Source organism: Bubalus bubalis, chromosome 9, assembly GCF_019923935.1.
Source record: "Bubalus bubalis isolate 160015118507 breed Murrah chromosome 9, NDDB_SH_1, whole genome shotgun sequence".
NCBI classification, from domain to species: domain Eukaryota; kingdom Metazoa; phylum Chordata; class Mammalia; order Artiodactyla; family Bovidae; genus Bubalus; species Bubalus bubalis.
The window spans coordinates 109,675,153-109,701,516 of NC_059165.1; the positions used below are offsets into that span (position 1 = coordinate 109,675,153).

General features: G+C 51.0%; 1 protein-coding gene across 4 annotated transcripts in view; it reads right to left on the reverse strand.

Moving 5' to 3' along the window:
- Positions 1-12,026: 12,026 nt before the first annotated feature.
- Positions 12,027-26,364, reverse strand: part of FLT4 (fms related receptor tyrosine kinase 4) — a 41,611-nt gene continuing 27,273 nt past the window's right edge. For all 4 annotated transcript variants that reach the window (XM_025293984.3, XM_025293983.3, XM_044948517.2 and 1 more), the window contains exons 22-30: positions 25,790-25,884; positions 25,295-25,417; positions 23,945-24,056; positions 22,681-22,780; positions 22,219-22,324; positions 21,470-21,618; positions 20,321-20,441; positions 19,160-19,245; positions 12,027-13,937 (exon numbers count right to left, since the gene is read on the reverse strand). In XM_025293984.3, the coding sequence (XP_025149769.2) occupies positions 13,745-13,937; positions 19,160-19,245; positions 20,321-20,441; positions 21,470-21,618; positions 22,219-22,324; positions 22,681-22,780; positions 23,945-24,056; positions 25,295-25,417; positions 25,790-25,884 (1,085 nt within the window). In that variant the 3' untranslated portion in view covers positions 12,027-13,744. The remainder of the gene's footprint in view (positions 13,938-19,159; positions 19,246-20,320; positions 20,442-21,469; positions 21,619-22,218; positions 22,325-22,680; positions 22,781-23,944; positions 24,057-25,294; positions 25,418-25,789; positions 25,885-26,364) is intronic.

Below are 26,364 nucleotides of genomic sequence, written 5' to 3' on the forward strand. Positions count from 1 at the left end.
TCAAAACTACAATGAGATATCACCTCACACTGGTCAGAATGGCCATCATCAAAAAATATATAAACAATAAATGCTGGAAAGGGTGTGAAGAAAAGAGTCCTCTTGCACTGTTGGTGGGAATGTAAACTGATACAGACACTATGGAGAACAACATGGAGATTCTTAAAAATACTAGGAATAAAAGCACCATATCACCTAGCAATCCCACTACCAGTCATATACCCTGAGGAAACAAAAATTGAAAGACATTCCAATGTTCATTGAAGCTCTGTTTACAATAGTTAGGACATGGAAGCAACCTAGATGTCCATTGACAGATGAATGGATAAAGAAGGTGTGGTACATATACACAATGGAATATTAGCCATAAAAAAGAATGCATTTAAGTCAGTCCTAATGAGGTGGATGGACCTAGAACCTATTACACAGAGTGAAGTAAGTCAGAAAGAGAAAAACTAATATCATATACTAAAGCATATATATGGAATTGAGAGAGTCAATTCCTAGGCAGGTTGATAAGAAGTCCGGGGGAAGCCGAGAAGAGAGGGGTCTGGAGTTCTCAAGAAGGAGGAAAGGACAAAAAATTATTTTTTTCCTCCACATTCCTTAGGATTATACAATAGTAATGTATCCTGCTTGAGGACAGTTTCTGGAAAAAACCTTCTGGCTAATCTTGTTATCTTAAAATGTAAATTATGGGAGTGGGTCTAGTAAGGTCTTTACAACCACCAGACATTCTTTTGATTCATTGTAATAACTAATTGGAGAATATACTACTCCCTTGCTAACACTAGCAAGCAGGCACTCTCTGTCCCCCTTCTGAGGTCTGTGTCAGAAGCTTTCTCTATCTCTTTTATACTTTAATAAAACTTAATTACACAAAAGCTCTGAGCAGTCAAGCCTCGTCTCTGGCCCTGGATTGAATTCTTCTCCTCCGGAGGCCAAGAATCCCAGCGTCTTTCATGGTTCAGCAACAACCTTTCATATTGGGGGCTCATCTGGGATTCTTTAGGGCAAGGTAAGGATGCTTGGAGCTCTAGTTCTTTGTTCTTCTAGCGAACATGTTTTCTGCTGTACTTTACTAACTCCACGGTGTGCTTGTGTGAATGAATGACACACCCTGTGCGAAGCAAGTGAGGAGCCCTGCTCTGCGGTTCCACGATGACCTCATACAGCTTATGGCAGAAACCTGTTGGGGGTTTATACCAACCTGCCAATGCCAAGAGGCATCCAACGTCTCCTTCAGGGACCAACCAGAAATGGGCAAAGTGTGTGGACTGAACTCTCCTTTCTCGGTAAAACTTTTCGGTCTCTTTGACCATTTCATAACTGCTTGGGAATTAGAACTACTAATCTATCTGTTGGATCATAGACTTTCAAGGGACTTGTGATCTATGCTATTACTGTATACTGTTATTTAGGTCCCAAACTTGGACTGGTAGTCAGGAAACTTCTAGCCTTGCTAGGAGTTGAAAGTTCGGAAGTTAGATGGAGCTCTAGCTCCAAGAGTATCTTTGAGGTTAAAGGTTACTCAGATTGGAAGTGCAATGGGTTTCTTTCTTTGGTAAGAAAGGAAGAAAATAACCCATTATTTACAAAATGTGGGGTGAGAGATCCTGAACATGCCATGTTGGTCAATTGGCTGCCAGCATTCCTCAGCTTGTGGCCACACCACTCCAGTATCTGAGTGATCACACATGATCACACTGCCCCTTCCTTTTATATGTGTATGTGTGTGAGAGAGAGAGATAAATCTCTGCCTCCCTCTTAGAAGACTTATCTGTGATTTCATTCATGGCTCATTGTATAATCCAAGATAATCTCCTTATTTCAAGGTAATTAACTTCATCACATATGCTGAGAGTCTTTTTCCACATAAAGTAACATTCAGAGGTTCAGGAATTAGAAGCTGGATATTTTGGGGATACTTCTAAGGCCACCTCATCCTGCAGGCTCGGCATGACATCCCCATCAAGTCTGTAGAGGGTGCTCAGAGGGATATTGGAAGCCCACCTGGCTCAGGGCGGGGGTGCAGAGGTGAGCAGAAGACATCAGTATCCACCTGGGCGTCCCAGATCTGGATCCTGCATGCCTTCCTCCTGCTGGCAGAGGGCTGGGGTGACACAGAGATGCCCTTCCTGCAGGTGACATGACCAGCCTGTCCTGGGCAGCTCTGGCAGCCCCAGGTGCAGTTCAAACACCAAATTTGGGGGCTGAGGCAGACCATGGGGCTAACCAGACCTGGGAGTCAGGCACTCAGACAGAGTGCTTCCACAGGGAGCCGAGGGGCACGTGCAGCCACCTCTGCCTGGGCCTCCTCTGCAGCTCTGACTTCAGCAAACCCCTGGAAAGGGCATCTGGCAGTGGTCCCTGTGTTGTGACAGGGGCCAGTGGCTCCTTCACACTGGGCTGAGGCTACCTTGCAAGCCACTCCCTGCCCCTGAGGTCCCAAGAGATCCCTCAGTCTCTTCTCATTCTCTTTCTGTTAGACCAGCACCTGTGTTTCTGAGCCCTGTCTGAGAATCTGGCTAAGTAAATTATTAAGCAAACTGGAACAGATTCTGGACACAAATTCCACTTCTCACTAAGGGTTAGGGTTAGGGTCAGCCCTAACCCAACTTTGCCTTTCACACCAGTGGGCAGCTGGAGCCTTGGTTACTGTACATCATTGGAGGGTTCTTGATGCCCACAGTTTTTTTTTTTTTTTTTTTTTTTTTCACAATAACTCACTATGGTGTAGTCTCCTCATATCTGTGATGTTCCTCAAGTATGAACTCCTGCATCAATCTCTGAAGCCAGTGCACATACAAGCCTGGAAACAGCCCCCACGGTGCCTTGCCTCAATCCTTGGTGCTCCTTTCCCAAGGAAGGTGGGGATGGAAGGGCAGTCTTGAGTTGGTTCCCAGGGTCTTGAGGCCCCCTTGCCATAGCCTGGTCTCAGAGACTTCCCCTGCCCTTATGGCTCCCCTCTCCCCTCCCAGGGATGTCCTCGTGGGCCAGGATTTGCCACACCAACCAACCAGGAGAAGATCCCTCCCTCTCCTGTCCTGAGTAGTCACCATGACTCGGGCATTCATGCCCAGGGCCCTCCTGGGAGCCCAGATGAGGCCATCCCAGCAAGGCTTCAGGGTTCTCCCTTGTACAGGTCGGAGCAGCTGATGGTAAGCCGGTGGGGGAGGGCCAGAGCAGAAAGCTTGCTGGGCTCGGAGCAGCTTGGTCCTGCCCACGGTAACACCATGAATCTCTGTCAACACCTGCTTTTGGCTCTTCCCTCTTCCTCCTAGCTCATTCATTTGGGCCCTGGGCTCTGGACTATGTCACCAGCACGTCTATTCCTGCCTCCATGGGCACCTTCCCTTGGGTCAATATTTATCTGGCTCCCTCAGCTACTTCCTTCTTCCCCTCCCCTGTGCAGGGCTCTCCTTCTCTCAGAGCCCTGCTGTGGGGAGGGTGGACAGGGTCAGCTGCCATCCACATGGTTTTGCTGTGTGAAAGGGGTGTACTGCACTGGTAAAAGTGATGGGCTATGGCTTAAGCAAAGAATGAAATTCTGCCTTTTCAGCTAGGTGTCTGGCAGCCAGCAGTACCAAACCTCAGACACTATTTCAGGCTAGGGGGACAAGCTGCTATCCTCAGGCCCAGTGTTGCACTGCTCCAAGTGGCCAACCTGTGTCCTGCATAATTAAGTCCAGTTTGCCTGTTTCAGCCTGAGCTAGAGTGGGGTCCTACAATTCGTGGACTGAAGATATGGTCAGCAGTGGTTCCTTACATGGAGTTGCATCACCCTTGTGAATCAGAAGAAAGGCAGCTCAGAGAATGTTGGTGACCTGCCAGGAGTCTGCAGCCAGTTCCAGGTGTGTCTGCAGGGTCTCCTTGGTCTCGCCTTATGCCTTTTAGTGCCGCTCAGGACTGGAAGGTCCCCCGCTGACTAGCACCTTGCGCTGCCTCTACACACAGGGGCTGGGAGCAGCCACCTGCCAGCTGAGCAGTGGAAGTTGGTGGATCAAGCCCTGAGGGACGTCCCGGCCCAGAGCCCACCCATACAGAGATGCAGTCCCTGCTGTTCCAAAGTGAGGACACTCTGAAGCTTATTCAACGGCTTCAAACCCAAGGGTTTGATAGCAATCCCTCTGTTATTTCCATCTCTCACAGGCCATGGAGGGAACCATGATATCCATCAGTGCCCAGGGTGGGCAGACCCCCTTCTAGGGTGTCCATGCCTTACTGTACTGATCCACACAAACCAGCTCTGATGGACATCACTCTGGGAGACATTCTGACCTAACTGGACCTCATGTCCCATGGAGGCTGACTGAGGCTTTCAAAGATGCTGCCTTACCACCTTCTGAAGCCCTCAATTCTGTCTCTCCAACCTTTCTGAATTCTTCCCTTAGCCCCTTTGTATTTCCCTGTCAGTATCCCTCATCCCCTCCCCCGCCTCCCCCGCACTGGGCTGATGACAAACTTTGCCTCCTCTGGCTACAGCTGGGAAGTAAAGGGGTTTCCACCTGGATCTAAAGAGACAGAGGTGCTCTCATTCGTTGTGCACCAGGCCAGGGATGACTCACTCGCAGTGGTGGCTGCAGCCAGCTGCTCTAGCAGAGCCTCAGAGGAGGCTCACTGACTTCCAGAAGGTGCCCGTTTGGTCTCATACCAGCGATACATTTTCTTCTATTAACGTCATCTTGACCCTAATCCTCCTAAAAATAGGCTTTTCCACCTTCTCCTACTGAAGCCCTAACCAACTAGCTGAGAATAACTCTGTCCCCATCCTGTGGCTGCAGCCCCCAAAGTCTCTGTGATTCCTGAGAGGGGTATTTGTGGGTGGCTGAGTTCCCATTTATTCTGCCATGGGGGAATGGGTGTGGAAATGGATGTATGTTTGTATGAGGATACGGGGCTTCCCTGATGGCTCAGACGATAAAGAATCCGCATGACATGCAGGAGACCTGGGTTTAATCCCTGGTTTAATCCCTGGGTTTGATCTCTGGGTTGGGCAGATCCCCCAGAGAAGGAAAGGGCAACCCACTCCAGTATTCTTACCTGCAAAATTCCTTGGACAGAGGAGCCTGGCGGGCTATAGTCCATGGGGTTGCAGAGTTGGACACGGCTGAGCGACTAACACACACACACACACACACACACACACACACAAACACACACATATGGATAGATAGATACATGGATAGAGGGATGGATGCATGCATGGGTGTGGATAGATGGATGGGTGGACAGATGGGTGGATGGATGGCACAGTGGGTATCTGGATGATGAGCATGGGAGGTGTTGGTGTTGGGTACCACTTCAGACAGGGTCTTTTCAAGCTGAATTAATGTTGCATTGAAGGACATGACTTGGTGAGGGCAGGGCTTCCTTCTCAGTGTCGTCACTCCTAGGGGCATTTAAATTGTTACCTCATCGTCAAAGTGGCAACATAGCAAGTCACAAATAAGAAACTAAGGCCCAAAGAGGCAGTGCCTGGCCCAGGGCCACCCAGCCTCAGGGTGCCATAGTCACCACTCTTTGCTGTGAGAAGCCTGCAGAGCAGCCTGGCCCAGGCTCTCTGCCCGGTGGCTCAAGGCACCCAGGCCCCACTCAGGGGCGCTCAGGGGCAGGCCTCCATTCTGGCAGTGCTGCAGTTCCCACTATGAACCTGCATGTGGACATCTGGTGGGGTGGACCCCAGGACATAGGCACTGGCTAGTGCCTCAGACACTGTCTTCAGCGGATTATCTGGGCTGAGTGCCCAGCCTCGAGTTGGCCTGGCACTGCTAAAGACAAGTGGCCTGAGGGATCCACGTGGGGGTGTGGGAGTCCAGTGTCTGTGCTGGAAGCTGCTTTCTGGGTTCCTTATGCAGACACTGAACACTGAGTTCATGGATCCTGTATGTCTGAGGGCGCTGACAGGGCTGGGCGTCCTAGCTGACCCACTTGGGTGTCCCTCTGTCTCCCCAGGAGCCCAGCATTGCCACTCCATCCAGCAAGTCCTGGGTGCTTCCAGTACTGCTCTCCCCTCTCTTCTCAACTATTTCTTCTCCCATTTGGATGCTGGCCCCTGCCCAGACCTGAGGAAGTCAGGAAGTCCCCTCCCTGGGTGTGGGTCAGGCCCCATGCCCTCATTGTTCTCTCATCCTCGGAGCTCTCTCCCTGGCACTTGAGCTCCTGGACTGAGAATGCCCTGGGCCTCAGGCAGTGTGGGTAGAGGAGGTTTCAGTTCAGTTCTGTTCAGTTGCTCAGTCGTGTCCATAGCACGCCATGAATCGCGGCACGCCATGCCTCCCTGTCCATCACCAACTCCTGAAGTTCACTCAGACTCATGTCCATCGAGTCAGTGATGCCATCCAGCCATCTCATCCTCTGTCATGCCCTTCTCCTCCTGCCCCCAATCCCTCCCAGCATCAGAGTCTTTTCCAATGAGTCAACTCTTCTCATTAGCTGGCCAAAGTACTGGAGTTTCAGCTTTAGCATCATTCCTTCCAAAGAAATCCCAGGGCTGATCTCCTTCAGAATGGACTGGTTGGATCTCCTTGCAGTCCAAGGGACTCTCAAGAGTCTTCTCCAACACCACAGTTCAAAGGCATCAATTCTTCAGTGCTCAGCTTTCTTCACAGTCCAACTCTCACATCCATACATGACCACAGGAAAAACCATAGCCTTGACTAGACGGACCTTTGTTGGCAAAATAATGTCTCTGCTTTGGAATATGCTATCTAGGTTGGTCATAACTTTTCTTCCAAGGAGTAAGCGTCTTTTCATTTCATGGCTGCAGTCACCATCTGCAGTGATTTTGGAGCCCAGAAAAATAAAGTCTGACACTGTTTCCACTGTTTCCCCATCTATTTCCCATGAAGTGATGGGACCGGATGCCATGATCTTTGTTTTCTGAATGTTGAGCTTTAAGCCAACTTTTTCACTCTCCTCTTTCACCTTCATCAAGAGGCTTTTTAGTTCTTCTTCACTTTCTGCCATAAGGGTGGTGTCATCTGCATATCTGAGGTTATTGATATTTCTCCCGGCAATCTTGATTCCAGCTTGTGCTTCTTCCAGCCCAGCATTTCTCATGATGTACTCTGCATACAAGTTAAATAAGCAGGGTGACAATATACAGCCTTGATGTACTCCTTTTCCTATTTGGAACCAGTCTGTTGTTCCATGTCCAGTTCTAACTGTTGCTTCCTGACCTGCATACAAATTTCTCAAGAGGCAGGTCAGGTGGTCTGGTATTCCCATCTCTTTCAGAATTTTCCACAGGACTGGCTATTATAGAAGTCCACTTAGGAAAAGGAATTTTTCTGCATATCTAGCCTGGATAAGGACCCTCCTAAGAGTGGAACTCCTCTGCCCTCCTGGCATCTTCCAAAACTCTCCTCTCCTGCCCCTCACAGATCACTCTGGTGCAGACCAGCCTCTTCCCACCAAGGTGTCACCCAGCTCCTGCGGGGTCCTGTTTTGCTTCTTTAAGAGGTGTGCTTCTCAGAGCATACATGCAAGTCGAAGATCGTTGCCACTTTCTCTAAACTTCATTTTGGGCTCCTAGGCCCATAGGAGCCTAGGAGCTCCTGCCAGCCTCTGCGCCTCACCTCCACCCACCTCTCCAGACCCCTCTTTCCTTCTGACTCAAGGCTTTCAACATCAATATCCTTCCCTTGCAAAGCTCTGCCCACATGTCACTCCTTACAATGGGGACTGTGGGGACAGAGACTCTGCCATGTTCCAGGGCCTAGGAAGATGCGTGGCTCAGAACAGGGACCAATGCTAAGGAGCAGTGGTGACATTAGTACAGAATCAAGGGACACTCAAGTGATTCCTCCTAAAGGAGGTGACTAATGATGAAAGTGAAAGTGGAGAGTGAAAAAGTTGGCTTAAAGCTCAACATTCCGAAAACGAAGATCATGGCAGCCGGTCCCATCACTTCATGGGAAATAGATGGGGAAACAATGTCAGACTTTATTTTTTTGGGCTCCAAAATCACTGCAGATGGTGACTGCAGCCATGAAATTAAAAGATGCTTACTTCTTGGAAGGAAAGTTATGTCCAACCTAGATAGCATATTCCAAAGCAGAGACATTGCCAACAAAGGTCCATCTAGTCAAGGCTATGGTTTTTCCTGTAGTCATGTATGGATGTGAGAGTTGGACTGTGAAGAAGGCTGAGTGCTGAAGAATTGATGCTTTTGAACTGTGGTGTTGGAGAAGACTCTTGAGAGTCCCTTGGACTGCAAGGAACCAGTCCATTCTGAAGGAGGTCAGCCCTGGGATTTCTTTGGAAGGAATGATGCTAAAGCTGAAATTCCAGTACTTTGGCCACCTCATGAGAAGAGTTGGCTCATTGGAAAAGTCTCTGATGCTGGGAGGGATTGGGGGCAAGAGAAGGGGATGACAGAGGATGAGATGGCTGGATGGCATCACTGACTCGATGGATGTGAGTCTGAGTGAACTCCAAGAGTTGGTGATGGACAGGGAGGCCTGGCGTGCTGCAATTCATGGGGTCACAAAGAGTCGGACACGACTGAGCGACTGAACTGAACTGAACTGAAGTGAATGACTCTCTGGTAGAAATGAGCAGGAGTGTGATGCTGGGGAGGAGGGGAGGGGGGACGAGGGAGTGAGTGGGCACCCTGTAAGTGGCTGGGGCCTGAGAGAAGAAGAGAAGCTTCCAGGAAGTGGGAGGGGCTGAGGGGTCGAGAGGTGGGAACATTGTTGCCTGGTGAGATGCTCCCTGACAGTGCCCTGCTGGCTGCGCTCTGATTCATACCGAGTCTCTGGTGCTCTGGGGACATGCAGTGCAGCCCTAAGCATCCAGCCCAGGTGGCACCAAAGAGGCCCACAAAGGTAGCCCAACTTGGAGTTGGGCACAGTCAGGACACTGGCTTTCACCACATGTGGGCACACTTTGGGCTGGGTAACCAGGCAGGCATCTGGATGGCTGACTCCTTGGTTGAGACATTCACCAAGGAAAAGTGGCTAAATTCAACCAATGATATTATAAAGTTAAAATGTCCAAACTCAGTGGAAGTCTTTTCTGTATCCACGTTAAGGATTATTATAGAGGTAAAAAATAACAGCAAGCCCAGTACCACCATAAGCTGCCTTTGTGGGGAGGCACTCTGTCCATGAGAGTGGCAGACAAGGCTGGGACAGTGGGCATCACCTCTGGGGGTGTAGGCACATCCCTGAGCAATGAGAGAAGTCTGAACGGGGTAAATGACCAGGGCCCGGCCACAGGGTGGCTTCTGGCTCCTGATCTTTGCTGGGCCTCTGTCTGCTCCTGAGGTGTCCACTGGGCTGACAGCTGCGTCCATGGGACATGGCCCACTCTCCTTCCTGAGCCTCTAGCATTGCTACTGGTCTAGCCCTTCCTGGTATGCCTTCTGAGGCTGTGTCCAGAAGGCCAGGGTTACTACTATGCCACTTGTGAAATCATGCAGACATCCCAGGGCAGGGCTATGGAGGGCCCTGGCACACACTTCTGACACGAGTTCATCTCTATGGGTGGAAACTGAAGTTGGGGTCTTAGCTCAGAATCCCCTGATCTTGAAGTTCAGGCATGTCCTAGGTCATCCTGGATGCACCCTTCACCCCTCATATCCTGTCCTCATCTGTGCTCTGTGATGGAGATGTTCATAGGCTCTTTCTGGAGGAGGCAGGTGAGACTTGGGGAGGTGACTGCAAGGACTGAGCTTGGGCTGTGTTCTCAAGTCCATGGGCCACCAGAGCTCAGGGCCTGAAGTAGCATTGAGTTTTAGTAGGTGAGGACAAAATACTGTCAATTTATTGATAAAGTAAATATTTGGGGAGTGACCATTCTTAGCTCTCAGAAGCCAAGTTCAGTTCAGTTCAGTTCAGTTCAGTTGCTCAGATGTGTCTGACTCTTTGGACCCCATGAATTGCAGCACACCAGGCCTCCTTGTCCATCACCAACTCCTGGAGTTACTCAGACTCACGTCCATTGAGTCAGTGATGCCATCCAGCCATCTCATCCTCTGTTGTCCCCTTCTCCTCCTGCCCCCAATCCCTCCCAGCATCAGAGTCTTTTCCAATGAGTCGATTCTTTGCATGAGGTGGCCAAAGTACTGGTATTTCAGCTTTAGCATCATTCCCTCCAAGGAAATCCCAGGGTTGATCTCCTTCAGAATAGACTGGTTGGATCTCCTTGCAGCCTAGGGACTCTCAAGAGTCTTCTCCAACACCACAGCTCCAAAGCATCAATTCTTCGGTGCTCAGCTTTCTCCACAGTCCAACTCTCACATCCATACATGACCACAGGAAAAACCATAGCCTTGATAGATGGACCTTTGTTGGCAAAGTAATGTCTCTGCTTTGGAATATGCTATCTAGGTTGGTCATAACTTTTCTTCCAAGAAGTAAGCATCTTTTAATTTCATGGCTGCAGTCACCATCTGCAGTAATTTTGGATCCCAAAAAAATAAAGTCTGACACTGTTTCCCCATCTATTTCCCATGAAGTGATGGGACCAGATGCCGTGATCTTCGTTTTCTGAATGTTGAGCTTTAAGCCAACTTTTTCACTCTCCTCTTTCACTTTCATCAAGAGGCTTTTGAGTTCCTCTTCACTTTCTGCCATAAGGGTGGCGTTATCTGCATATCTGAGGTTATTGATATTTCTCCCGGCAATCTTGATTCCAGCTTGTGCTTCTTCCAGCCCAGCATTTCTCATGATGTACTCTGCATATAAGTTAAATAAGCAGGGTGACAATATACAGCCTTGACGTACTCCTTTTCCTATTTGGAACCAGTCTGTTGTTCCATGTCCAGTTCTAACTGTTGCTTCCTGACCTGCATACAAATTTCTCAAGAGGCAGGTCAGGTGGTCTGGTATTCCCATCTCTTTCAGAATTTTCCACAGAAGAAGTCAAGTTAGGCACTTAACTGAGTGGAGTTGAGTCCCAGTGTCCCAGTGCTTCCTGCGCCCTCTGCTGGTGGCTTTTGGGGGACTCCACAGCAGAGTGAAAGTGAAGTTGCACAGTAGTGTCCGACTCTTTGAGACCCCGTGGACTGTAGCCCCCCAGTCTCCTCCATCCATGGGATTCTCCAGGCAAGGATACTGGAGTGGGTTGCCATTTCCTTCTCCAGGGGATCTTCCCGACCCAGGGATTGAACCCAGGTCTCCTACATTGCAGGCAGATGCTTTAACCTCTGAGCCACCAGAGAAGCCACAGAGCAGAGTGAAAAAGCTGGTTTAAAATTCAACATTTAAAAAATGAAGATTATGGCATCTGGTCCCATCACGTCATGACAAACAGATGGGGAAAAAGTGGAAACAGTGTCGGATTTCATCTTCTTGGGCTCCAAAATCAGAGGACAGTGACTGAAGCCACGAAGTTAAAAGACACTTGATCCTTGGAAGAATAGTTATGACAAACCTAGACAGTATATTAAAAAGCAGAGACATCATTTTGCTGACGAAGATCCATATAGTCAAAGCTATGGTTTTTTCCATAGTCATGTATGGATGTGAGAGTTGGACCATAAAGAATGCTGAGTGCTGAAGAATTGATGCTTTCGAACTGTGATGTTGGAGAAGACTCTCGAGAGTCCCTTGGACTGCAAGGAGATCAAACCAGTCAATCCTAAAGAAAACCAACCCTGAATATTCATTGGAAGGACTGATGCTGAAGCTGAAGTTTCAGTACTTTGGCCACCTGATGTGACTGATTGGAAAAGACCTTGATGCTGGGAAAGACTGAGGGCAAGAGGAGAAGTGGGTAATGGAGGATGAGATGGTTGGATGGCATCACTGACTCAATGGACATGAGTTTGAGCAAACTCTGGAGATACTGAAGGACAGGGAAGCCTGGCATGCTGTAGTTCACAGGGTGGCCAAGAGTCAGACACAACTGAGTGACTGAACAATAGCAGCCTTTTGGGCAGAGAAAGGGGGCATGAGCTGCCTTTACTGCTGTTTCCTTTGCATGGCCTGTCCAATGGGCTTGTAGGGCTGATGATCAGGTGGGAGGAAGGCTAGAATAAAATCTTAACAGAGATCTGGAATTTAGCTGAGAATCTATTCACTGTAACTCAAGACTGGCATCAAATTTATTATTATCTTTTGTTAAATACTTTATCTTTTTGGAGCATATGTTCTGTAAGGGGTAGGGGGAGGTTTTCTTCTCAATACATTTTCGTGTGTGCAGTTATGTGACAGGAGCATAGGTGGACACATGTCGGGAGGGGTCTTGGGCCTGGGCCACTGCACGGAAGTCCTTGAGATGCTTCTCTGATTGAAACACCCTCTGGACCTCAACCAGGTAAACCTGAGACCCAGGTCTTACAAGAAGGTGATATCAGGGGAGAAGGACACCTGGGGACAGTTAGGGTTACAGCCACACTTACATTCAATGTATCTTAAAGGAACAATATACAATGTGGTTGTGGGGGTGGGGTGGGCGGTGGTTCCTGCCGGGCACGCCCCTGCTCGCTGCACGGCCGCCTGTCCTGCAAGCGTCTCATGGTGGGGAGCGGGGTGTCAACCTCCGTGATACTAACTGGGATGAGGGTCTTTCTCCTGGGGTGTGGGTGGCCAGGCAGTGTGGAATGGTCCAGCCTCCAGAGGGCCCTCCACTGTTCTGTGGCAGCAGAGGCTTGACCTGCCAGACCACTGATGTCAGGTACAGATCAGGGGGCAGGAGACAGGGGCCTCCATGGGGGTGTAGGGGCATCTGTGGATTGCCTCCTGGCATACAGTAATACTGGTGGGTCCTCTGGGCCAGCCCCAAAGCCTTTCTTGAAGGAACTCATAGTATTTGCCTCTCATAAGGATGTTCACAGCTTGGGTGGCACCTTGGGTAGCAGATCCAGGCCCCAGAGGGAAGAACCAGGTGGCTTTCCAATGGGCAGCTCTAGACCATCAGATGACTCTTCCAATTCTGGATCAGGCAGGTACGGCTGGGGGCCTTCTCCAGAAAGAAGTGGTAGCCACAGTGGGGTCTTTTATGACAGCAGTTGACTGGGTGTCAGAGGCAAGAATTTTCCAGATTCAGAAACACCTTTCCTGGGTTCCCTTCAGACTGAAGTTTTTAAAAGTAAATTCTTCACAGCAGCTCAAATAGCCTCTGAAATTCTAATGAAAAAAAAAAAAAAAGTTGAATAGTTCTCAGCACTCAGGAGAAGAAGGCTGCTGTAACTGGTTTGGAACTGCAGAGATGGCTACTCTGAACTGCTTGGTCAGGCTCAGGAAAGGAGACTTCCATTCCTCTCCACTCAAATTTCTCATTTGTTGCTTTGAGTTGGAAATATGGCACCTTGTCTGAGCCTTGGAGAGGCAAATGAAGAAAGCCATTCCCACAGGAAGGGGCAGTATTTGGGGCAGGGCTGGGAGACCACAGTTCGATCTGGACTATTATGTTATTCTCATATTTCTCATCAGAAGTCAGGGATCACACCATCTACCATGCTGAGAGAGACACCCAAAGAGATATTATTTCCTATGAGAGTGCTCAGCCCAGAGCTGGCCCTTGTGGATGTTGAACTAAGTGGAATCTGAATCTGAAGGGGAGGAGGGCCCCAGGGATCTGCAGGGTGTCCGGGGCAGGCATGGTGATGGAATTGAAGGGAACACTGGAGCCTGGGTTTTACTCTTCCTAGCTAAGGAGGAAGAAATGTCTCCTGGCCCAAACTAGATGAGATAAGCTTCCAGCCTGGGTCTCTAGCCCTCTGTTCACTGGCCAGGCGTGACCCCCACCCACTGTAGAGCCCAAGGTCCAGGGTGGCTTGTCCGAAGCTGCTTTAGTAGCTGCTGTCTGTGAAGAAGGGCGATTGGGCGGCTGGGGTGCTGGCACTCTCCTCCGGGGGCCCCGCCAGCTCCCCGTACTCGCTGTTGTAGAACACCTGGCCCCGGGGCCCCGGGTCGGGCCGCCGCCTCCCTTGGGGGTCGAGGTGTGCCGTGGTCACGCTCACATTCCTGCTTGGTCCTTTACAGCTGCAGAGAGAGGAAGGTGACATCAGTCAGAAAAGAATAACGATCAGAACTGTGTTCAGGTCTGACTGGAATCACTAGAAACAACCAGAGCAACAAGCAAAGCCAATGGAAACACACACAGATTTGACTTAAATAGAAAAACAAAGGAATGTGCCTGCTGGCAAACACCAGAACGTTCTTTGTCATGCCTGGGCGCGGGACAATGGAGAAAGCCTGACTCCATCCCCCCAAACCTGCTTCTCTCCCAGTCTTGCTCATCTCTGTAAATGGCACCAACGTTGATTTAATGTCTCAAGCACCCAGGTGTCATCCTTTCCTCCTCCCCTTCCCTCACCCCTCACATCCAGCCCACACAGCAGTCCTGTCCTTTCCGAGCTGAAATGTACGCTCCACCTCTTCTTTAGAGTGAGCCGCCATCACCGCGTGCTCTGTACTGCCCTAGCACATCTTTTTTCTCCCACTCATGCCTCCCTATAGGCCAGCCTTCAGAGATCCTTCAAGTTACACCCTTCAACACAACTCATTCACTACAACTCACTCTCTGAATAAAGTCCAAGCTTCTGCCCCAGGCCCAGAAGGCCCTGCAGCTTCCGGTCCCCTTCTGCCTCACCGATGGCCCAGTGATTCCCCCTCCTTAGCACTCATTTTCTTTGAGATTTCTGCAAGGTTGTTTCATTGTTTTTGCTTTGCATGGTGCTATTGAAAAGCCTGATGCTTCAATCTCTCTCTCTCTCTCTCTCTCTCTTTTTTTTTTTGGTGACTTGGTGTTTTACCTGGATGTTTATCTCTAGCTGAACTTGATAGTTCAACCGGGATATGTCTCAGAGTTTACTCTTTTTGGACCAGTTTAGTACCCTTCTAATATGTAGATTTGGTCTCCTTTTATTTAAGAGAATTATCTTGAATTACATATTTAAATATTAGTTCTATTTCACTGTTGGCATTTTTCTTCTTCAGAGACACCAGTTGTACATCTGTGGGAGTTTTCTATTTAACTTCTAAAATTTTCACATTCTTTCTGACCCTTTAGACCTCTTGATTTATTCTTGACCTCTTTTCATATCTATCAAATGTGCCCTCCACTGCAAGTCTGATCATATTTAATTGTCCCTTGGGTACTCTGCTCTTCATTTTTGAGAGGATTTGTCTTTTATTTCAATTCCTTCCATAAATTTAGTCAGCTCCCATTTGATCTTGTCACACTTTGTCCATTTTTATTCTGAATTTTTGAATTTATGATTCATAGTGGAGCTACTTATTTCATTATGAATTTATGCCACTGTGTTGTATCACAGTTTTTCCATGCTGTTTTTGGAGTGTTTATGGCTACTGAAAAGTTTTAATTCTGATTTTCTTTTTTATTCTTATAATAACTGTATGGATAGTGCTCATTTTTTTTCTGTTCATGCTTATCAGGCTGAGATTACCTTAATGGGTTTGATCTGACTGCAAGGAGATCAAACCAGTCCATCTAAAGGAAATCAGTCCTGAATATTCATTGGAAGGACTGGTGCTGAAGCTGAAACTCCAATACTTTGGCCACCTGATGCAAAGAACTGAATCACTGGAAAAGACCCTGATGCTGGGAAAGACTGAAGGCAGGAGGAGAAGGGGATGGCAGAAGATGAGATGGTTGGATGACTTCACCAACTTGATGGACATGAGTTTGAACAATCTCCAGGAGTTGGTGATGGACAGGGAAGCCTGGCGTGCTGCAGTCCATGGGGTTGCAAAGATTCGGATATGACTGAGTGACTGAACTGAACTGAACTACCCTATGGCAGGAGGGCCAGGAATGTAGGTGTCTCCGCAGCTTTCTTCATTCAGGAGTACTGTAACACCATAACCCCTTGAATCCAACTGCATCCCTCTCTCCAAAGGCTCCATTCACGTCCCATGCTGTATCACCAGTGGGGACTTGCCAGTCACTTAAGAGGGAGTGCTAGACACCTCCCCAGCTGCTGCTGTGCAGCCATACTGACCAACCACAAGCCCAGGGCTTGCAGATCTCCCTTTCACCTAGAGTTGGATGAACTGCCATGTCACAGGGAATGGGATATGGCATCCTGAGTGCCACTGAAAGGACTGGGCGAGTCACCTTGAAGTGAGGATGAGTTAACTTCCCACAGGGTGAGTACTAACCAGTGGTTAACAGAAGATAGGAAAGAACTGAGGAGATAAACTCCTTCCTTCTCCCTGATAGATGCTTTCAAGGCACGTTCCATCCCACCTCTACATCTGTTTGGGGAATGTTCCATTTGCCAAGTGACCAGCTACACCTCTTTGTGGCTCATCACGATGTGTTTCTAAGGGAACCTGGGAAGAGAATAATGTCCTCTCTTGCTCCCATCATGATGTGTAGTTTCTGTAATGAAGAGACCCTTGGGTGTGTAACTGTCTTTTCAACTCTTACTATAATCTTGTTTCTATAAGACTCTTCTCCAACTCTCCTCTTCCTTCCCCACCAGGCACCTGAGAGGCACGCTCCCCTCCTGCTCACTGTCCTTTCAGAAGCAGAGCCTTCCTAAGGCCACTGTCCTAGTGCTCACGCTCTGGAATCTCCTCAGTCTGAGTGGCCACGGTCCCAAGGACCTGGAAGGTCCCCTCTCAGGGGGCAGTTCCCACATGGCTCTCCCCAGCCAGGCTGTGGGCATGGCTCTGCTGGTTCTGCTGCTGAGTTCTCTACTCACACACAACTGGAGTCTCTCCCTTGCTTATGTCACAGTCACGGGCTCTGAGAGGTCTTGTTTCATGTGCTGATTTTAGAAAGATGTGTGGAGAATGGAATTTAAGTAGTTAACATCCTTGGCTCATCCCATCCTCTTACTGAAATACTTTTTGGGGATATTAAAAAAAAAAAACTGTTTGGTAAAGAAAAATTAGGCAGAAACTATTTTTGTTGAATAAATAAAAAGCATTAATTTTTCAAAACTCGGTTACTCATAGAGGTTACCTGACAGAACCAATAAAAACAAAGAAGGAGGCCAAGATGCATGCTAGAGGTGCAGCAGCCATCTGCAGGCACACGAGCCCACAAGCCTGCGTGTTCACAGTGCTGCACGCATGCTTTTTCAGGCTGCTGGGAAGGTAACAGATATTTGGCTAAGTTGCAGAGATCTTAATGATACCTGCCAGAAAGGCGAAGAATGACCTCAACTATCCTACTGTGATACAAATTAACATCTGTGGTCTAGGGTAAACTATTCAATGATAACACCTATTGATTCAAAAACAGCCTAGGCAGAAGACAAGTGAAACTACACCAGATGCCCCAAAAGGGGTCCCTGAAAGACACAGGTGTCACCCAAGGATCTGGAAAAAGCAAAAAAGAGCACTGTTTTTGTATTAATAGAATATTTTAGGTTCTATCATTTAAACAGCTATGAGAAAGTCAATTACTAAAGTAAATAAGTAGAAGTACATACGGATATGGGGCACATGAAAAGATGTTCAATATCACTAACTATGAGAGAAATGAAAATAAAAACTACAGTGAGATATCACTTCACACTGGTCAAAGTGGCCATCACCAAAAAACCCACAAACAATAAATGCTGGAGAGGGTGTGGAGAGAAGGGAGCCCTTCTTCAATGTTGCTGGGAATATAAATTGATACAGTCACTACGGAGAACAGTATGGAGGTTCCTTAAAAAACGAAAAGTAGAGCTACCATATGGCCCTGCAAAACCAACTCCTGGGCATATATCCAGAGAAAAACATGATCCGAAAGGATGCATGCATCTCAGTATCCGTTGCAGCACTGTTTACAATAGCCAAAACATGGAAGCAACCTAAAGGCCCATTAACAGAGGAATGGATAAAGATGTGGTACATATATACATTGGAATATGACTCAGCCATGAAAAATAATGAAATAATGCCACTTGGAGCAACATGGATGGGCCTAGACACTGTCATACATACTGAATGAAGGGAGTCAGACAGAGAAGGACAAAGATCATATGACATCCCTTACATGTAGGTGCAATCCAAAAAGACATGATACAAGACAGAAAGAGACTCACAGACTTAAAGAGCGAACTTACAGTTACTGAGGGAAAAGATGGGCAGAGGGGATAGCTAGGGAGTCTGGGATGGACATGTATACACTGCTATATTTAAAAGGGCAACCTACAAGGATGTACTGTATAGCACATGGAGCTCTGCTCAGTGTTATGTGGCAGCCTAGATGGGAGGGGAGTTTGGGGGAGAATGGACACATGTGTATTTATGGCTGAGTTCCTTCACTGTTCACCTAAAACTACCACAACATTGTTAACCAGCTATCAGTTCAGTTAAGTTCAGTTCAGTCGCTCAGTAGTGCCCGACTCTTTGCGACCCCATGAATCGCAGCACGCCAGGCCTCTCTGTTCATCACCAACTCCCGGAGTTCACCCAGACTCACGTCCATCGAGTCAGTGATGTCATCCAGCCATCTCATCCTCTGTCGTCCCCTTCTCCTCCTGCCCCCAATCCCTCCCAGCATCAGAGTCTTTTCCAGCTATACCCCAATACAAAATAAAAAGACACTAATCTTCATTTATGGGTCTATATGCAACAGAGTATCTTAGGCCATTGCCTAGACCCATCTTTAATGTGCAGTTTCCACTGGATTTTAAGAGATGCTGTGTGAAAAAAGAATTGTGTGCTTCTCTATGAAGTTGAAAAAATGGATCAAAAGTTTAAAAACATATGCACACGTTTAACTATTTTTATGTATACTCTTAAAAGTTTAAATATTCAGATCTATTTTTAAAGAGTGGAGGTATCTTCTTGGAAAATGGAGGCCATTGTTTATGGAGCTCACCCCCTATGCAAGCACGCTGGAAGATTTCTCTGTAACTGTATTCTCATCAAAGAAGTACAACAGCCAGCTCTAGGTCACATGATCTGTGGCCTCCCCTGGCTGGGTGAAGGGTGTTACATCCATTGGACACAGCAGATGTTTCTTGGATTCACAAAGAGGTTATTGTCTAGTATCTGTCAAAGGGGAGGGAGGTTTGGGAACCAGCACCAGGGTGCTGGGCCAGGACAGTGATGAGGGGTGGGGCTTATGGGAAGGCTGGTGGACAAAATCCTCAAGTCCCAGTGTAGTCTGCCTTGAACACACAAAAAGGTAATTTGGAGACATGAAAAGTTTCAAGTAAGAGAGTGAGAGGCACATGCAGGCCTGGCCTCCCTGCACTGGGCCCTGGCCAGGAGGGGGCCTCCAGAAGCCCTACCTGAGCCTGCTCTCTTCTCTGTGCCTGCTCTCCAGCTGCTCAAACTCCTCGGAGGCCAGCACCATCCCACTGTCCGTCTGGCTGTCCTGCGCAGAGAGATCACGCCAAGGTTGTGGGTGGGCCCTAGGAAGGCCCGTCTGTAGGCAGCTGCCCCTCAGACCTGCCCCTCTGCTGCCTGGACACTCATCCTGCGTGTGGGCAACAGGCCTCCATTCCATCCACAGTCAGGGTTACACACCCCTGCCGCAGAAGGAGGAACTGTGACTGGCGGGGCCACACCCTATGATTCAAGAGGGTGGCAAGACTGGGACGCCCCTTTTGGGAGATACACAAGGCAGCCATACACCTGCTCAGGACACAGCAGAGCAGGAGCACTGGGAGAAACCAGGGAAGTCTAGAAAGAATCTGACAACTCACAGTACAGAAAAAGGATCCTCAGATAAGTCCAAGGATTGGCAGGGCTATGTCACAATCAGTGTGACTTGGAGTCATCTTGATTTCTTTGGAGGGGGACTGAACCACACTCTCATCAAAGATGGGGGGCCCTCCCCCTACGCCTTTATCTGACCCTGGGGATGGGAACTCGGGTCTGCATGGCGCTGGTTCAGGACACCCATCGCAGCCCCTGTACCCAGCCTCTCCTGGGCCTGTACTCACTCCAGCCCTATCTGGATGGAGGCTAGAAGGCTGTGCTTTTACACAACAGTCAGATTGCCTCCAGCCTCACTGAGCTGTAAGAGGTCTCCTCTGCTTGACCACATCTGAGAACATGAGTGGTCTTCCCGTACCTCTTACCCTAGACTTCTTGTCTAGTGACACCATCTTCTCCTCTCCGGTCACGGGGCCCGATGGCTACCCAAGGAGGGCCCTGACTCGGGTCGATCCCAGGAGAACCGTCTAGAAGGAGGAGCTGACTTTCCACTGGGGTTCTACTGGGGTTTCTACCTTGCTGGGAGAGAGAGGCTGGGTGCTGGGGAGGGGAGGCCCTGGGTGAGTGAGGAGGGCTTGGGTGAAAGGAGCAGAGACATGGTGGCACTGGGCTCCCTGTGCTGAGCTGGCTTCTGCCACGAGCCTCAGGACTTCCTGACGTCCAGCTCCCTGTGGAAGGAGTCCAGTGGCCCTGACCTGGGGCGGGGGCACAGGCCTACTCACCCCACTTACCACTATGGCCTTGTAGGTAGTTGGGGTCATGGGAAATTCCTCAAACGTTTTCATCCTGGAGGAACCCTGGGTTTGTGTCCCTCTGGCAAGGCATCCCGGAAAGGACACACAGTTATAATATCTGTGGGGAGGAAACGGCAAGTGCTGAGAAGTGCAGTCCAGCACCCCTCCTGAATGCTCTCTCCACCTTTCCTTCTGCACCTCTCTCCTCTCAGGAAGGACCCCAGGGGCCGGTCTAGACGGCTCCCCAGGCCCCCGAGTCTTGCCTCTGCTCCCAGGCAAGACGAGCGAACCTCCCTGAGGCCACTGCTAGGGAGGATGTGGGAAGCGAGCAGCAGAGGGCACCTGGCCTGGGTGTGACGTGGAGCTGGAGTGAGACTGGGGGAGGACTTCCCTCCAGGGTGGGCCACCCTATGCAGGGCAGGCAGTACTGATGTCACAAGCCCCTGCCTGACCTGCATGTGTGTACGTGTGTGTGCACATTCAAGTGCCTACGGCAGGGCTGGCGGAAGGAACCTGGCAAAAACCAGCTGGGTGTTCCTGTTCCCCAGGCTCGGCCTTGCTCTCTGCTGGGGAAGATGACGTGGAGAGTCCCGAGCTCTTCTCTCAGCAACACCAATGTGAAAGTGGATGTTTGACCTTCTTGGAATGTAAATATTCACTAGCCTCTGACCCCAAACTCTGGATACTTAGGCTCCATTCTAAATCCTGAATAAGGTTAGTGAGTGACCAGCCCCACTCTTGGGGTCCCTGGGAACTCGCCCCTCTCCCCGCCTGCTCCATTTTCTTTCCTTACAGGGTGGAGCTGTCCAGGCTGTTGTGCCTGAGAGGGGCTCTCCCTTGAAATTGATGGCAGAGGGCCTTTCAGGGCCTAGGAGTGTGGGCAAGTGGAGGAAGCCAGAGGGAAGAACTGAGGGGGCATGGAGAAAAGCAAAGTTCAGAGGCCACATGGGCTTGGAAGGACTCGAGACTGACCACACCCATCAAGGCATCAGCGATGCTGTCACTTAGCTCCTTGAGTTGATAAACAATGACCTCTTAAGTCCTTGTCCTTCACTTTTCCTTGATGACTGATGAGGATAAAACTTACATGTCCAAACTGCTTTCCCCTTGCCTGGGGGACCCTTGGATCTGAAGAGGGGGGCTGACCTGGCGGCCAGGCTGTGCTGGTGCAGGCTCAGCGGGCTGTCCTCTGTGTCAGCATCTGTCTCTGTGATGTGCATGGCCGTGGTGGATGCCTGCAAGAAGCTGCCTTCCTCTGAGCTCTGAGAACCACAAGGAGCCACGCAGTCATCTTCCTGGCAGAAATGGCACAAAAAGCCAGGGTCAGAGGCCCCTCGGCTCCACTTTGCCCCTACTCCTGCAGTCAGGACTTCTAGAGTTCCTGATCCTTCAAGTGCTGTTCTCAAGGGCTCCAAGGGCTAAAGGAGCTGGGCAAGTTCTCCCCACAGCCCTTCCAGGTGCCCCATCTAAGGAGGAGGCAGGCATAATAACAGCATCCTTGTTCCAGAGCCTGGCTGTCCCACAGCCTTGAACATTGGTACTTCCCACCCTCACCTGGGGGCAGCACTGGCCCCCAAGTGCCCATCTCAAGTCCCTGAGGCTGGGGCAGCAGGCAGCTCCCTGCTTCCTCCTCCAGGACTCAGGGCTGCCCTGAGCCAGCCCTGAGCTGGGGGAGGGAGATACAAGTCAGAGGTGGGTGCAGGGGGCAGAGGGGCAAAGAGGGGAGGTAGAAGAACATGTCACTCTTCTGCCAGGAGGTGGGGGCTCCTTGCCGGCTCCCTGAGGACCAGCCTGGGGCTCTTCGTGGGAAGGTTGGGCTCTGACCATCCACGTGATGGTCCCTGGCTTGGGGGCCAGAGGCTGCTGCAGCAGGACAGGGAGAGTCGGGGCCTCACCTGCTGGGCCCTGCCCTGAAGCAGGTTCCCCAGGATCTCCACCAGATCTGAGAATGCAGGCCTCTCTTTGGGGTCTCCTGCCCAGCAGCTCAGCATGATGTGGCGTCTGTGGGTACAGCTGGATGCTGGACGGCCGTCTGAGTGCACCCTGCACCCGAGCCCAGCAGACCCAAGTCTCCCACCTCCCGCAGATCCCTCACACCTGCTCTGCCTGCCTCCCTCCCCCGGGCTTAGGCAGGCCATCCCTCCTACCCGCAGGGAGGAGGGCTGTCAGCAGACCCATGGTGGAGTGAGAGACAGTGTCTGCAGGCCTCCAGCCCGGCTCCTGTGCCTGAACCCCCTCCCCCCTCCCCCCTGCCGGCAAGCCCCTTTCCCAAGCCTGCACACAACCCCCCTTATCTTTTCCTGGTGCCCACCCACCCCTAAGGCCCCTCAGTGCCAGCGGCTTCCCGAGAGACTCACATGGCAGGAGTGGCTAGCTCTGGGGCCCGCATCCGGGTGCCCTCTTTCAGCCGCTGGCAGAACTCCTCATTGATCTGCACCCCAGGGTATGGGGAGGCCCCTGATGGTAGAACAGGATGGGAGCTGGGTGGGGAGCAGGCTACCGCTGTTCAGCTCAGGTCCGACCCGCCTCTGCCCCAGCCCCTTGTGACAGGGAGCTCACCCTGCTGCCCCCCTCCCCTCGGGCGAGTTCTTTGTTTGGTTAAGAGGATGGTGACACCCGCTTGTGAGAACTGCCGTGAGCATCAGGGCTTTCACAGGCACATTGGCGGAAACACTTCCCATCTGGGACCGTCAGGGTCAGTAGAGCTTTGCTGAGCCAGTTGAGTGGCTCTATCACAGTGACCCCTCTTCAGAGAAGCCTTCTCCAGTTCTTCCTTAAGTCCTGTGGGCTCTACCAGCAAAAAGGACCTAGCTCCTGCAAGCCATACAGTAGTGGAAAGGCCCTTTTAAGACAAGAGTCCCTCCCTCAAACCCTGCATGGCTCCCTACAGTAGACTTAAATTCCAGGCCCTCACCCCAGAAGGCCTGCAGGGGCTGCCTGGACCACCAATACAAGCTTTTGCAGCATCTCCCAATGCTGACTGCTTACACCTTGCTCAGCTCCCAACACAAGGACCACGGCCCTGACCAACCCTGCACCCTGGACTGCTGTTTTGCAGGCCCTCTTGCCTCCAGCCCACCCACTGTCGTTAGCCTGCCCCTCCTGGCCCCTCTGGCTCACACCCAGCACTGTCCTTCCTGTGCTCCCCGTGCGCTTTTATCTTTACTAACAGTATTGGTCATGGTTGCCATTCAGCATTTTCACTTTTCTGCTTGTTTCCTGCCTCACCCCCACCCTGGTTGGGGCCCCTCATCTTGGATCCAGCGAGGCCTGGTTTAATATGTGAGGTGGTAGCAGCTGTGGTCATCGAGGGAGCAGCTGGTCTCCTTCCAGATGCTCCCCAGCCCCATGAAGGCAGGAGCAGTGTCCCCCACGGCTTGTGAGGAAGGGGCTCGGCCAGGGAGGGAGGAGTCTGGGGAACTCCTACGGCCTTTCCCTCTGTGACAGGTGACGAGCCCAGGAGCTGCTGGGTGAACACGGGGTTCTGCCGTGGGCACAGGCTGGACGTGAAGGGGGACCCAGGGGGCCCTCCAAACACCTGTCTCAGAATGAGTGGGACTGCTCGGCCCAGGTGTGCACCTCTGCTGAGCCTGCCCTGCCCTGCCCCCTGCCTGTACTTACCCAGGGAGAAAATCTCCCAGAGCAGGACCCCAAAGGACCACACATCGCTCTGTGTGGTGTACACCTTGTCGAAGATGCTCTCAGGGGCCATCCACTTCAGGGGCAGCCGGGCCTGCGGGATGGACGTGTGTCCCAATGGGGAAGGGAAGAATGGAGAGAGGCCAAACCCAGGGGCATCCCTCCCCTGCCCTTCTCCCCAGGAAAGGCTCTTTGGTCAGGACCACCCTGCGTGTATTCAGATGGCTCCTGCAACTGGCTCTGTCCCTGCCGCCTCCCCTGACTCCATTCCAGAGGTGCCTCGTGACTTCTTTGAAGGCTTCTTCCCTGCTACTATTCTGGGCAGATATCCAGTCCCTCTCTTCCCCTGTGCTCTCCCAGAGAAAACGTGTAGCCTGTCTCCAGCTCCAGACCCTCTGGCCCAGTATATTGAGGGATGCTGTATCCCTGCACACCCTCACCAGCTCCACCTCTATCCATTCACTTGGTCCCCACACTGGAAACCTCAGGCATCACTCCTGACCCCTCCTCTGGTGGCTCCTAATGCGACTTCCCTCCTATGGCTTGAGGAGCCTTGAGGGCCATGGGCCTTCCTGACTTGCCTCTGCCTCCACCCTAGCACCCCCCACCCCACCCCTCTCTTGTTATAGCTTGTAGAGAGAGTTTCTGGACAGCTGACTGTTACCTCCACAGTCCCCACACACCTGAGAGTTAGAATAAAGGACAGAAGCCTGCACGGTGGGCCTCTCATTGTTGTCTGTTGTTTAGTCGCTAAGTCGTGTTCGACTCTTGCAACCCCATGGACTGTAGCCCACCAGGCTCCTCTGTCCATGGAATTTCCCAAGCAAGAATATGGGAGTGGGTTGCCATTCCCTTCTCCATAGCCTGGACCCAATTTGCCTGTCAACTTCCCTCTTAGCCTCTTCCTTCATCCCCTGGGGCAAAACCCTAAACAAATGTAGATGCTCAGATGCCTGCTTGGCTACCTCTGAGCACCACCAAGGAGACACAAGCTGCCGCTAGCACCCAGGTATTTTTCTCTAACTGTGCTACACTAGGTATGTCCACCTCGAGGACAGACACCACGTAGGCTCTACCTCTGCATGGCCAGCCCCTACTGAGCAGGTGTGTGGAGTCAGTGCCCACCTAATGGACCAAAAAGGCCAGACACAAGCTCCATTTGGAGCACCGGGGCCCTTGTTTGTCAGCTCCTGTCTCCACTCACCTGCCCCAGGTGCCTCAGCAGGGTCTCCAGGATCCCTGTGGGTGCAGACCTTCCAGGTCGATGGCAGTGAGTCCCCCACCCTGCTCCGTGGCCCACAGCCCCCACCCCCCTCTGTGGCCTGTACTCACACTGCCCTTGCGCACATAGTCAGGGTCCTTGTAGATGTCCCGGGCCAGGCCAAAGTCACAGATCTTCACCACGTCACTTTCTGACAGCAAGATGTTTCGAGCGGCCAGGTCCCTGTGGATACACTAGGGGGGTGAAGAGGAGCAGTGAGGCGATCAGGGCAGGCCCCTGTGGCCACACCCCCACCTAGAGCTCCAGGATACCCTGCGTGAGTCCTGCTCTCTTGAGGATAGATTTCTGTGTGCCCCATGACTTGCCATGGAGAGAGCTGGTGGCACTGTGCAGACAGCAAAGAAGGCTGTGCAGTAGGACAGACTGGCTCTATACCTAGCTCTGCCTCTGACTAGTGGAATATCTTGGGAGTTTGGTTCTACCCTTTGGACTCAGTCTACAGCTCTGCAAAGTGGGAGAGAGGTGCCTTGACTACAGCTTCACTGTGGGGTAAGCTGGTGAGTTTTGGCCTTTCTCCCCTCTGAAGAGACTGCTGGGGCAGTCACCTTTCGAGAGGCCAGGAACTCCATCCCTCGGGCCACCTGGAAGCTGTAGCAGACAAGGTCTTCCATGGTCAGCGGGCTCAGCCACAGGTCCTTGGCTGCACGAAGAAGTGAGGCTGGCTAGGAGAGTCCTCAGCCGTGACTCCCACTTTCCACCCAGCCCCAAAGGGAGCACTTACGTGTTCACTGAACCTGGCTGTGTCTCTCCTGGCCAGGCTTAACAAGCCTGCTGGTCCCCTCTGCTGCCCCTCAGCTTCCCTTCTCTCCGTGGTATCCACTAACTACTCCTAGAGCAGTGAGTACTGTTGCCACACTAAACCTCTGCCTCTGCTACTTCTGCCTGGACCGCTCCCCACCATGTTTGCAGGGTAAACTCTTATTTATCTAGAGACGACCAAATCAAACATCAGAAGTCTCACACCCCCAGGAGGTTTGACCACGTTCAGGTGGTTACCCGTGTGGATTAGGATTTTGAGCTCCGACATTAGGGCGCACGGCTCGCTGGCTATGGCGCCCTCTGGCGGGAACATGGGGGCTTTGCTTCCTGAGGTGGCCTAAGGCAGAAGTGCATTTCATAC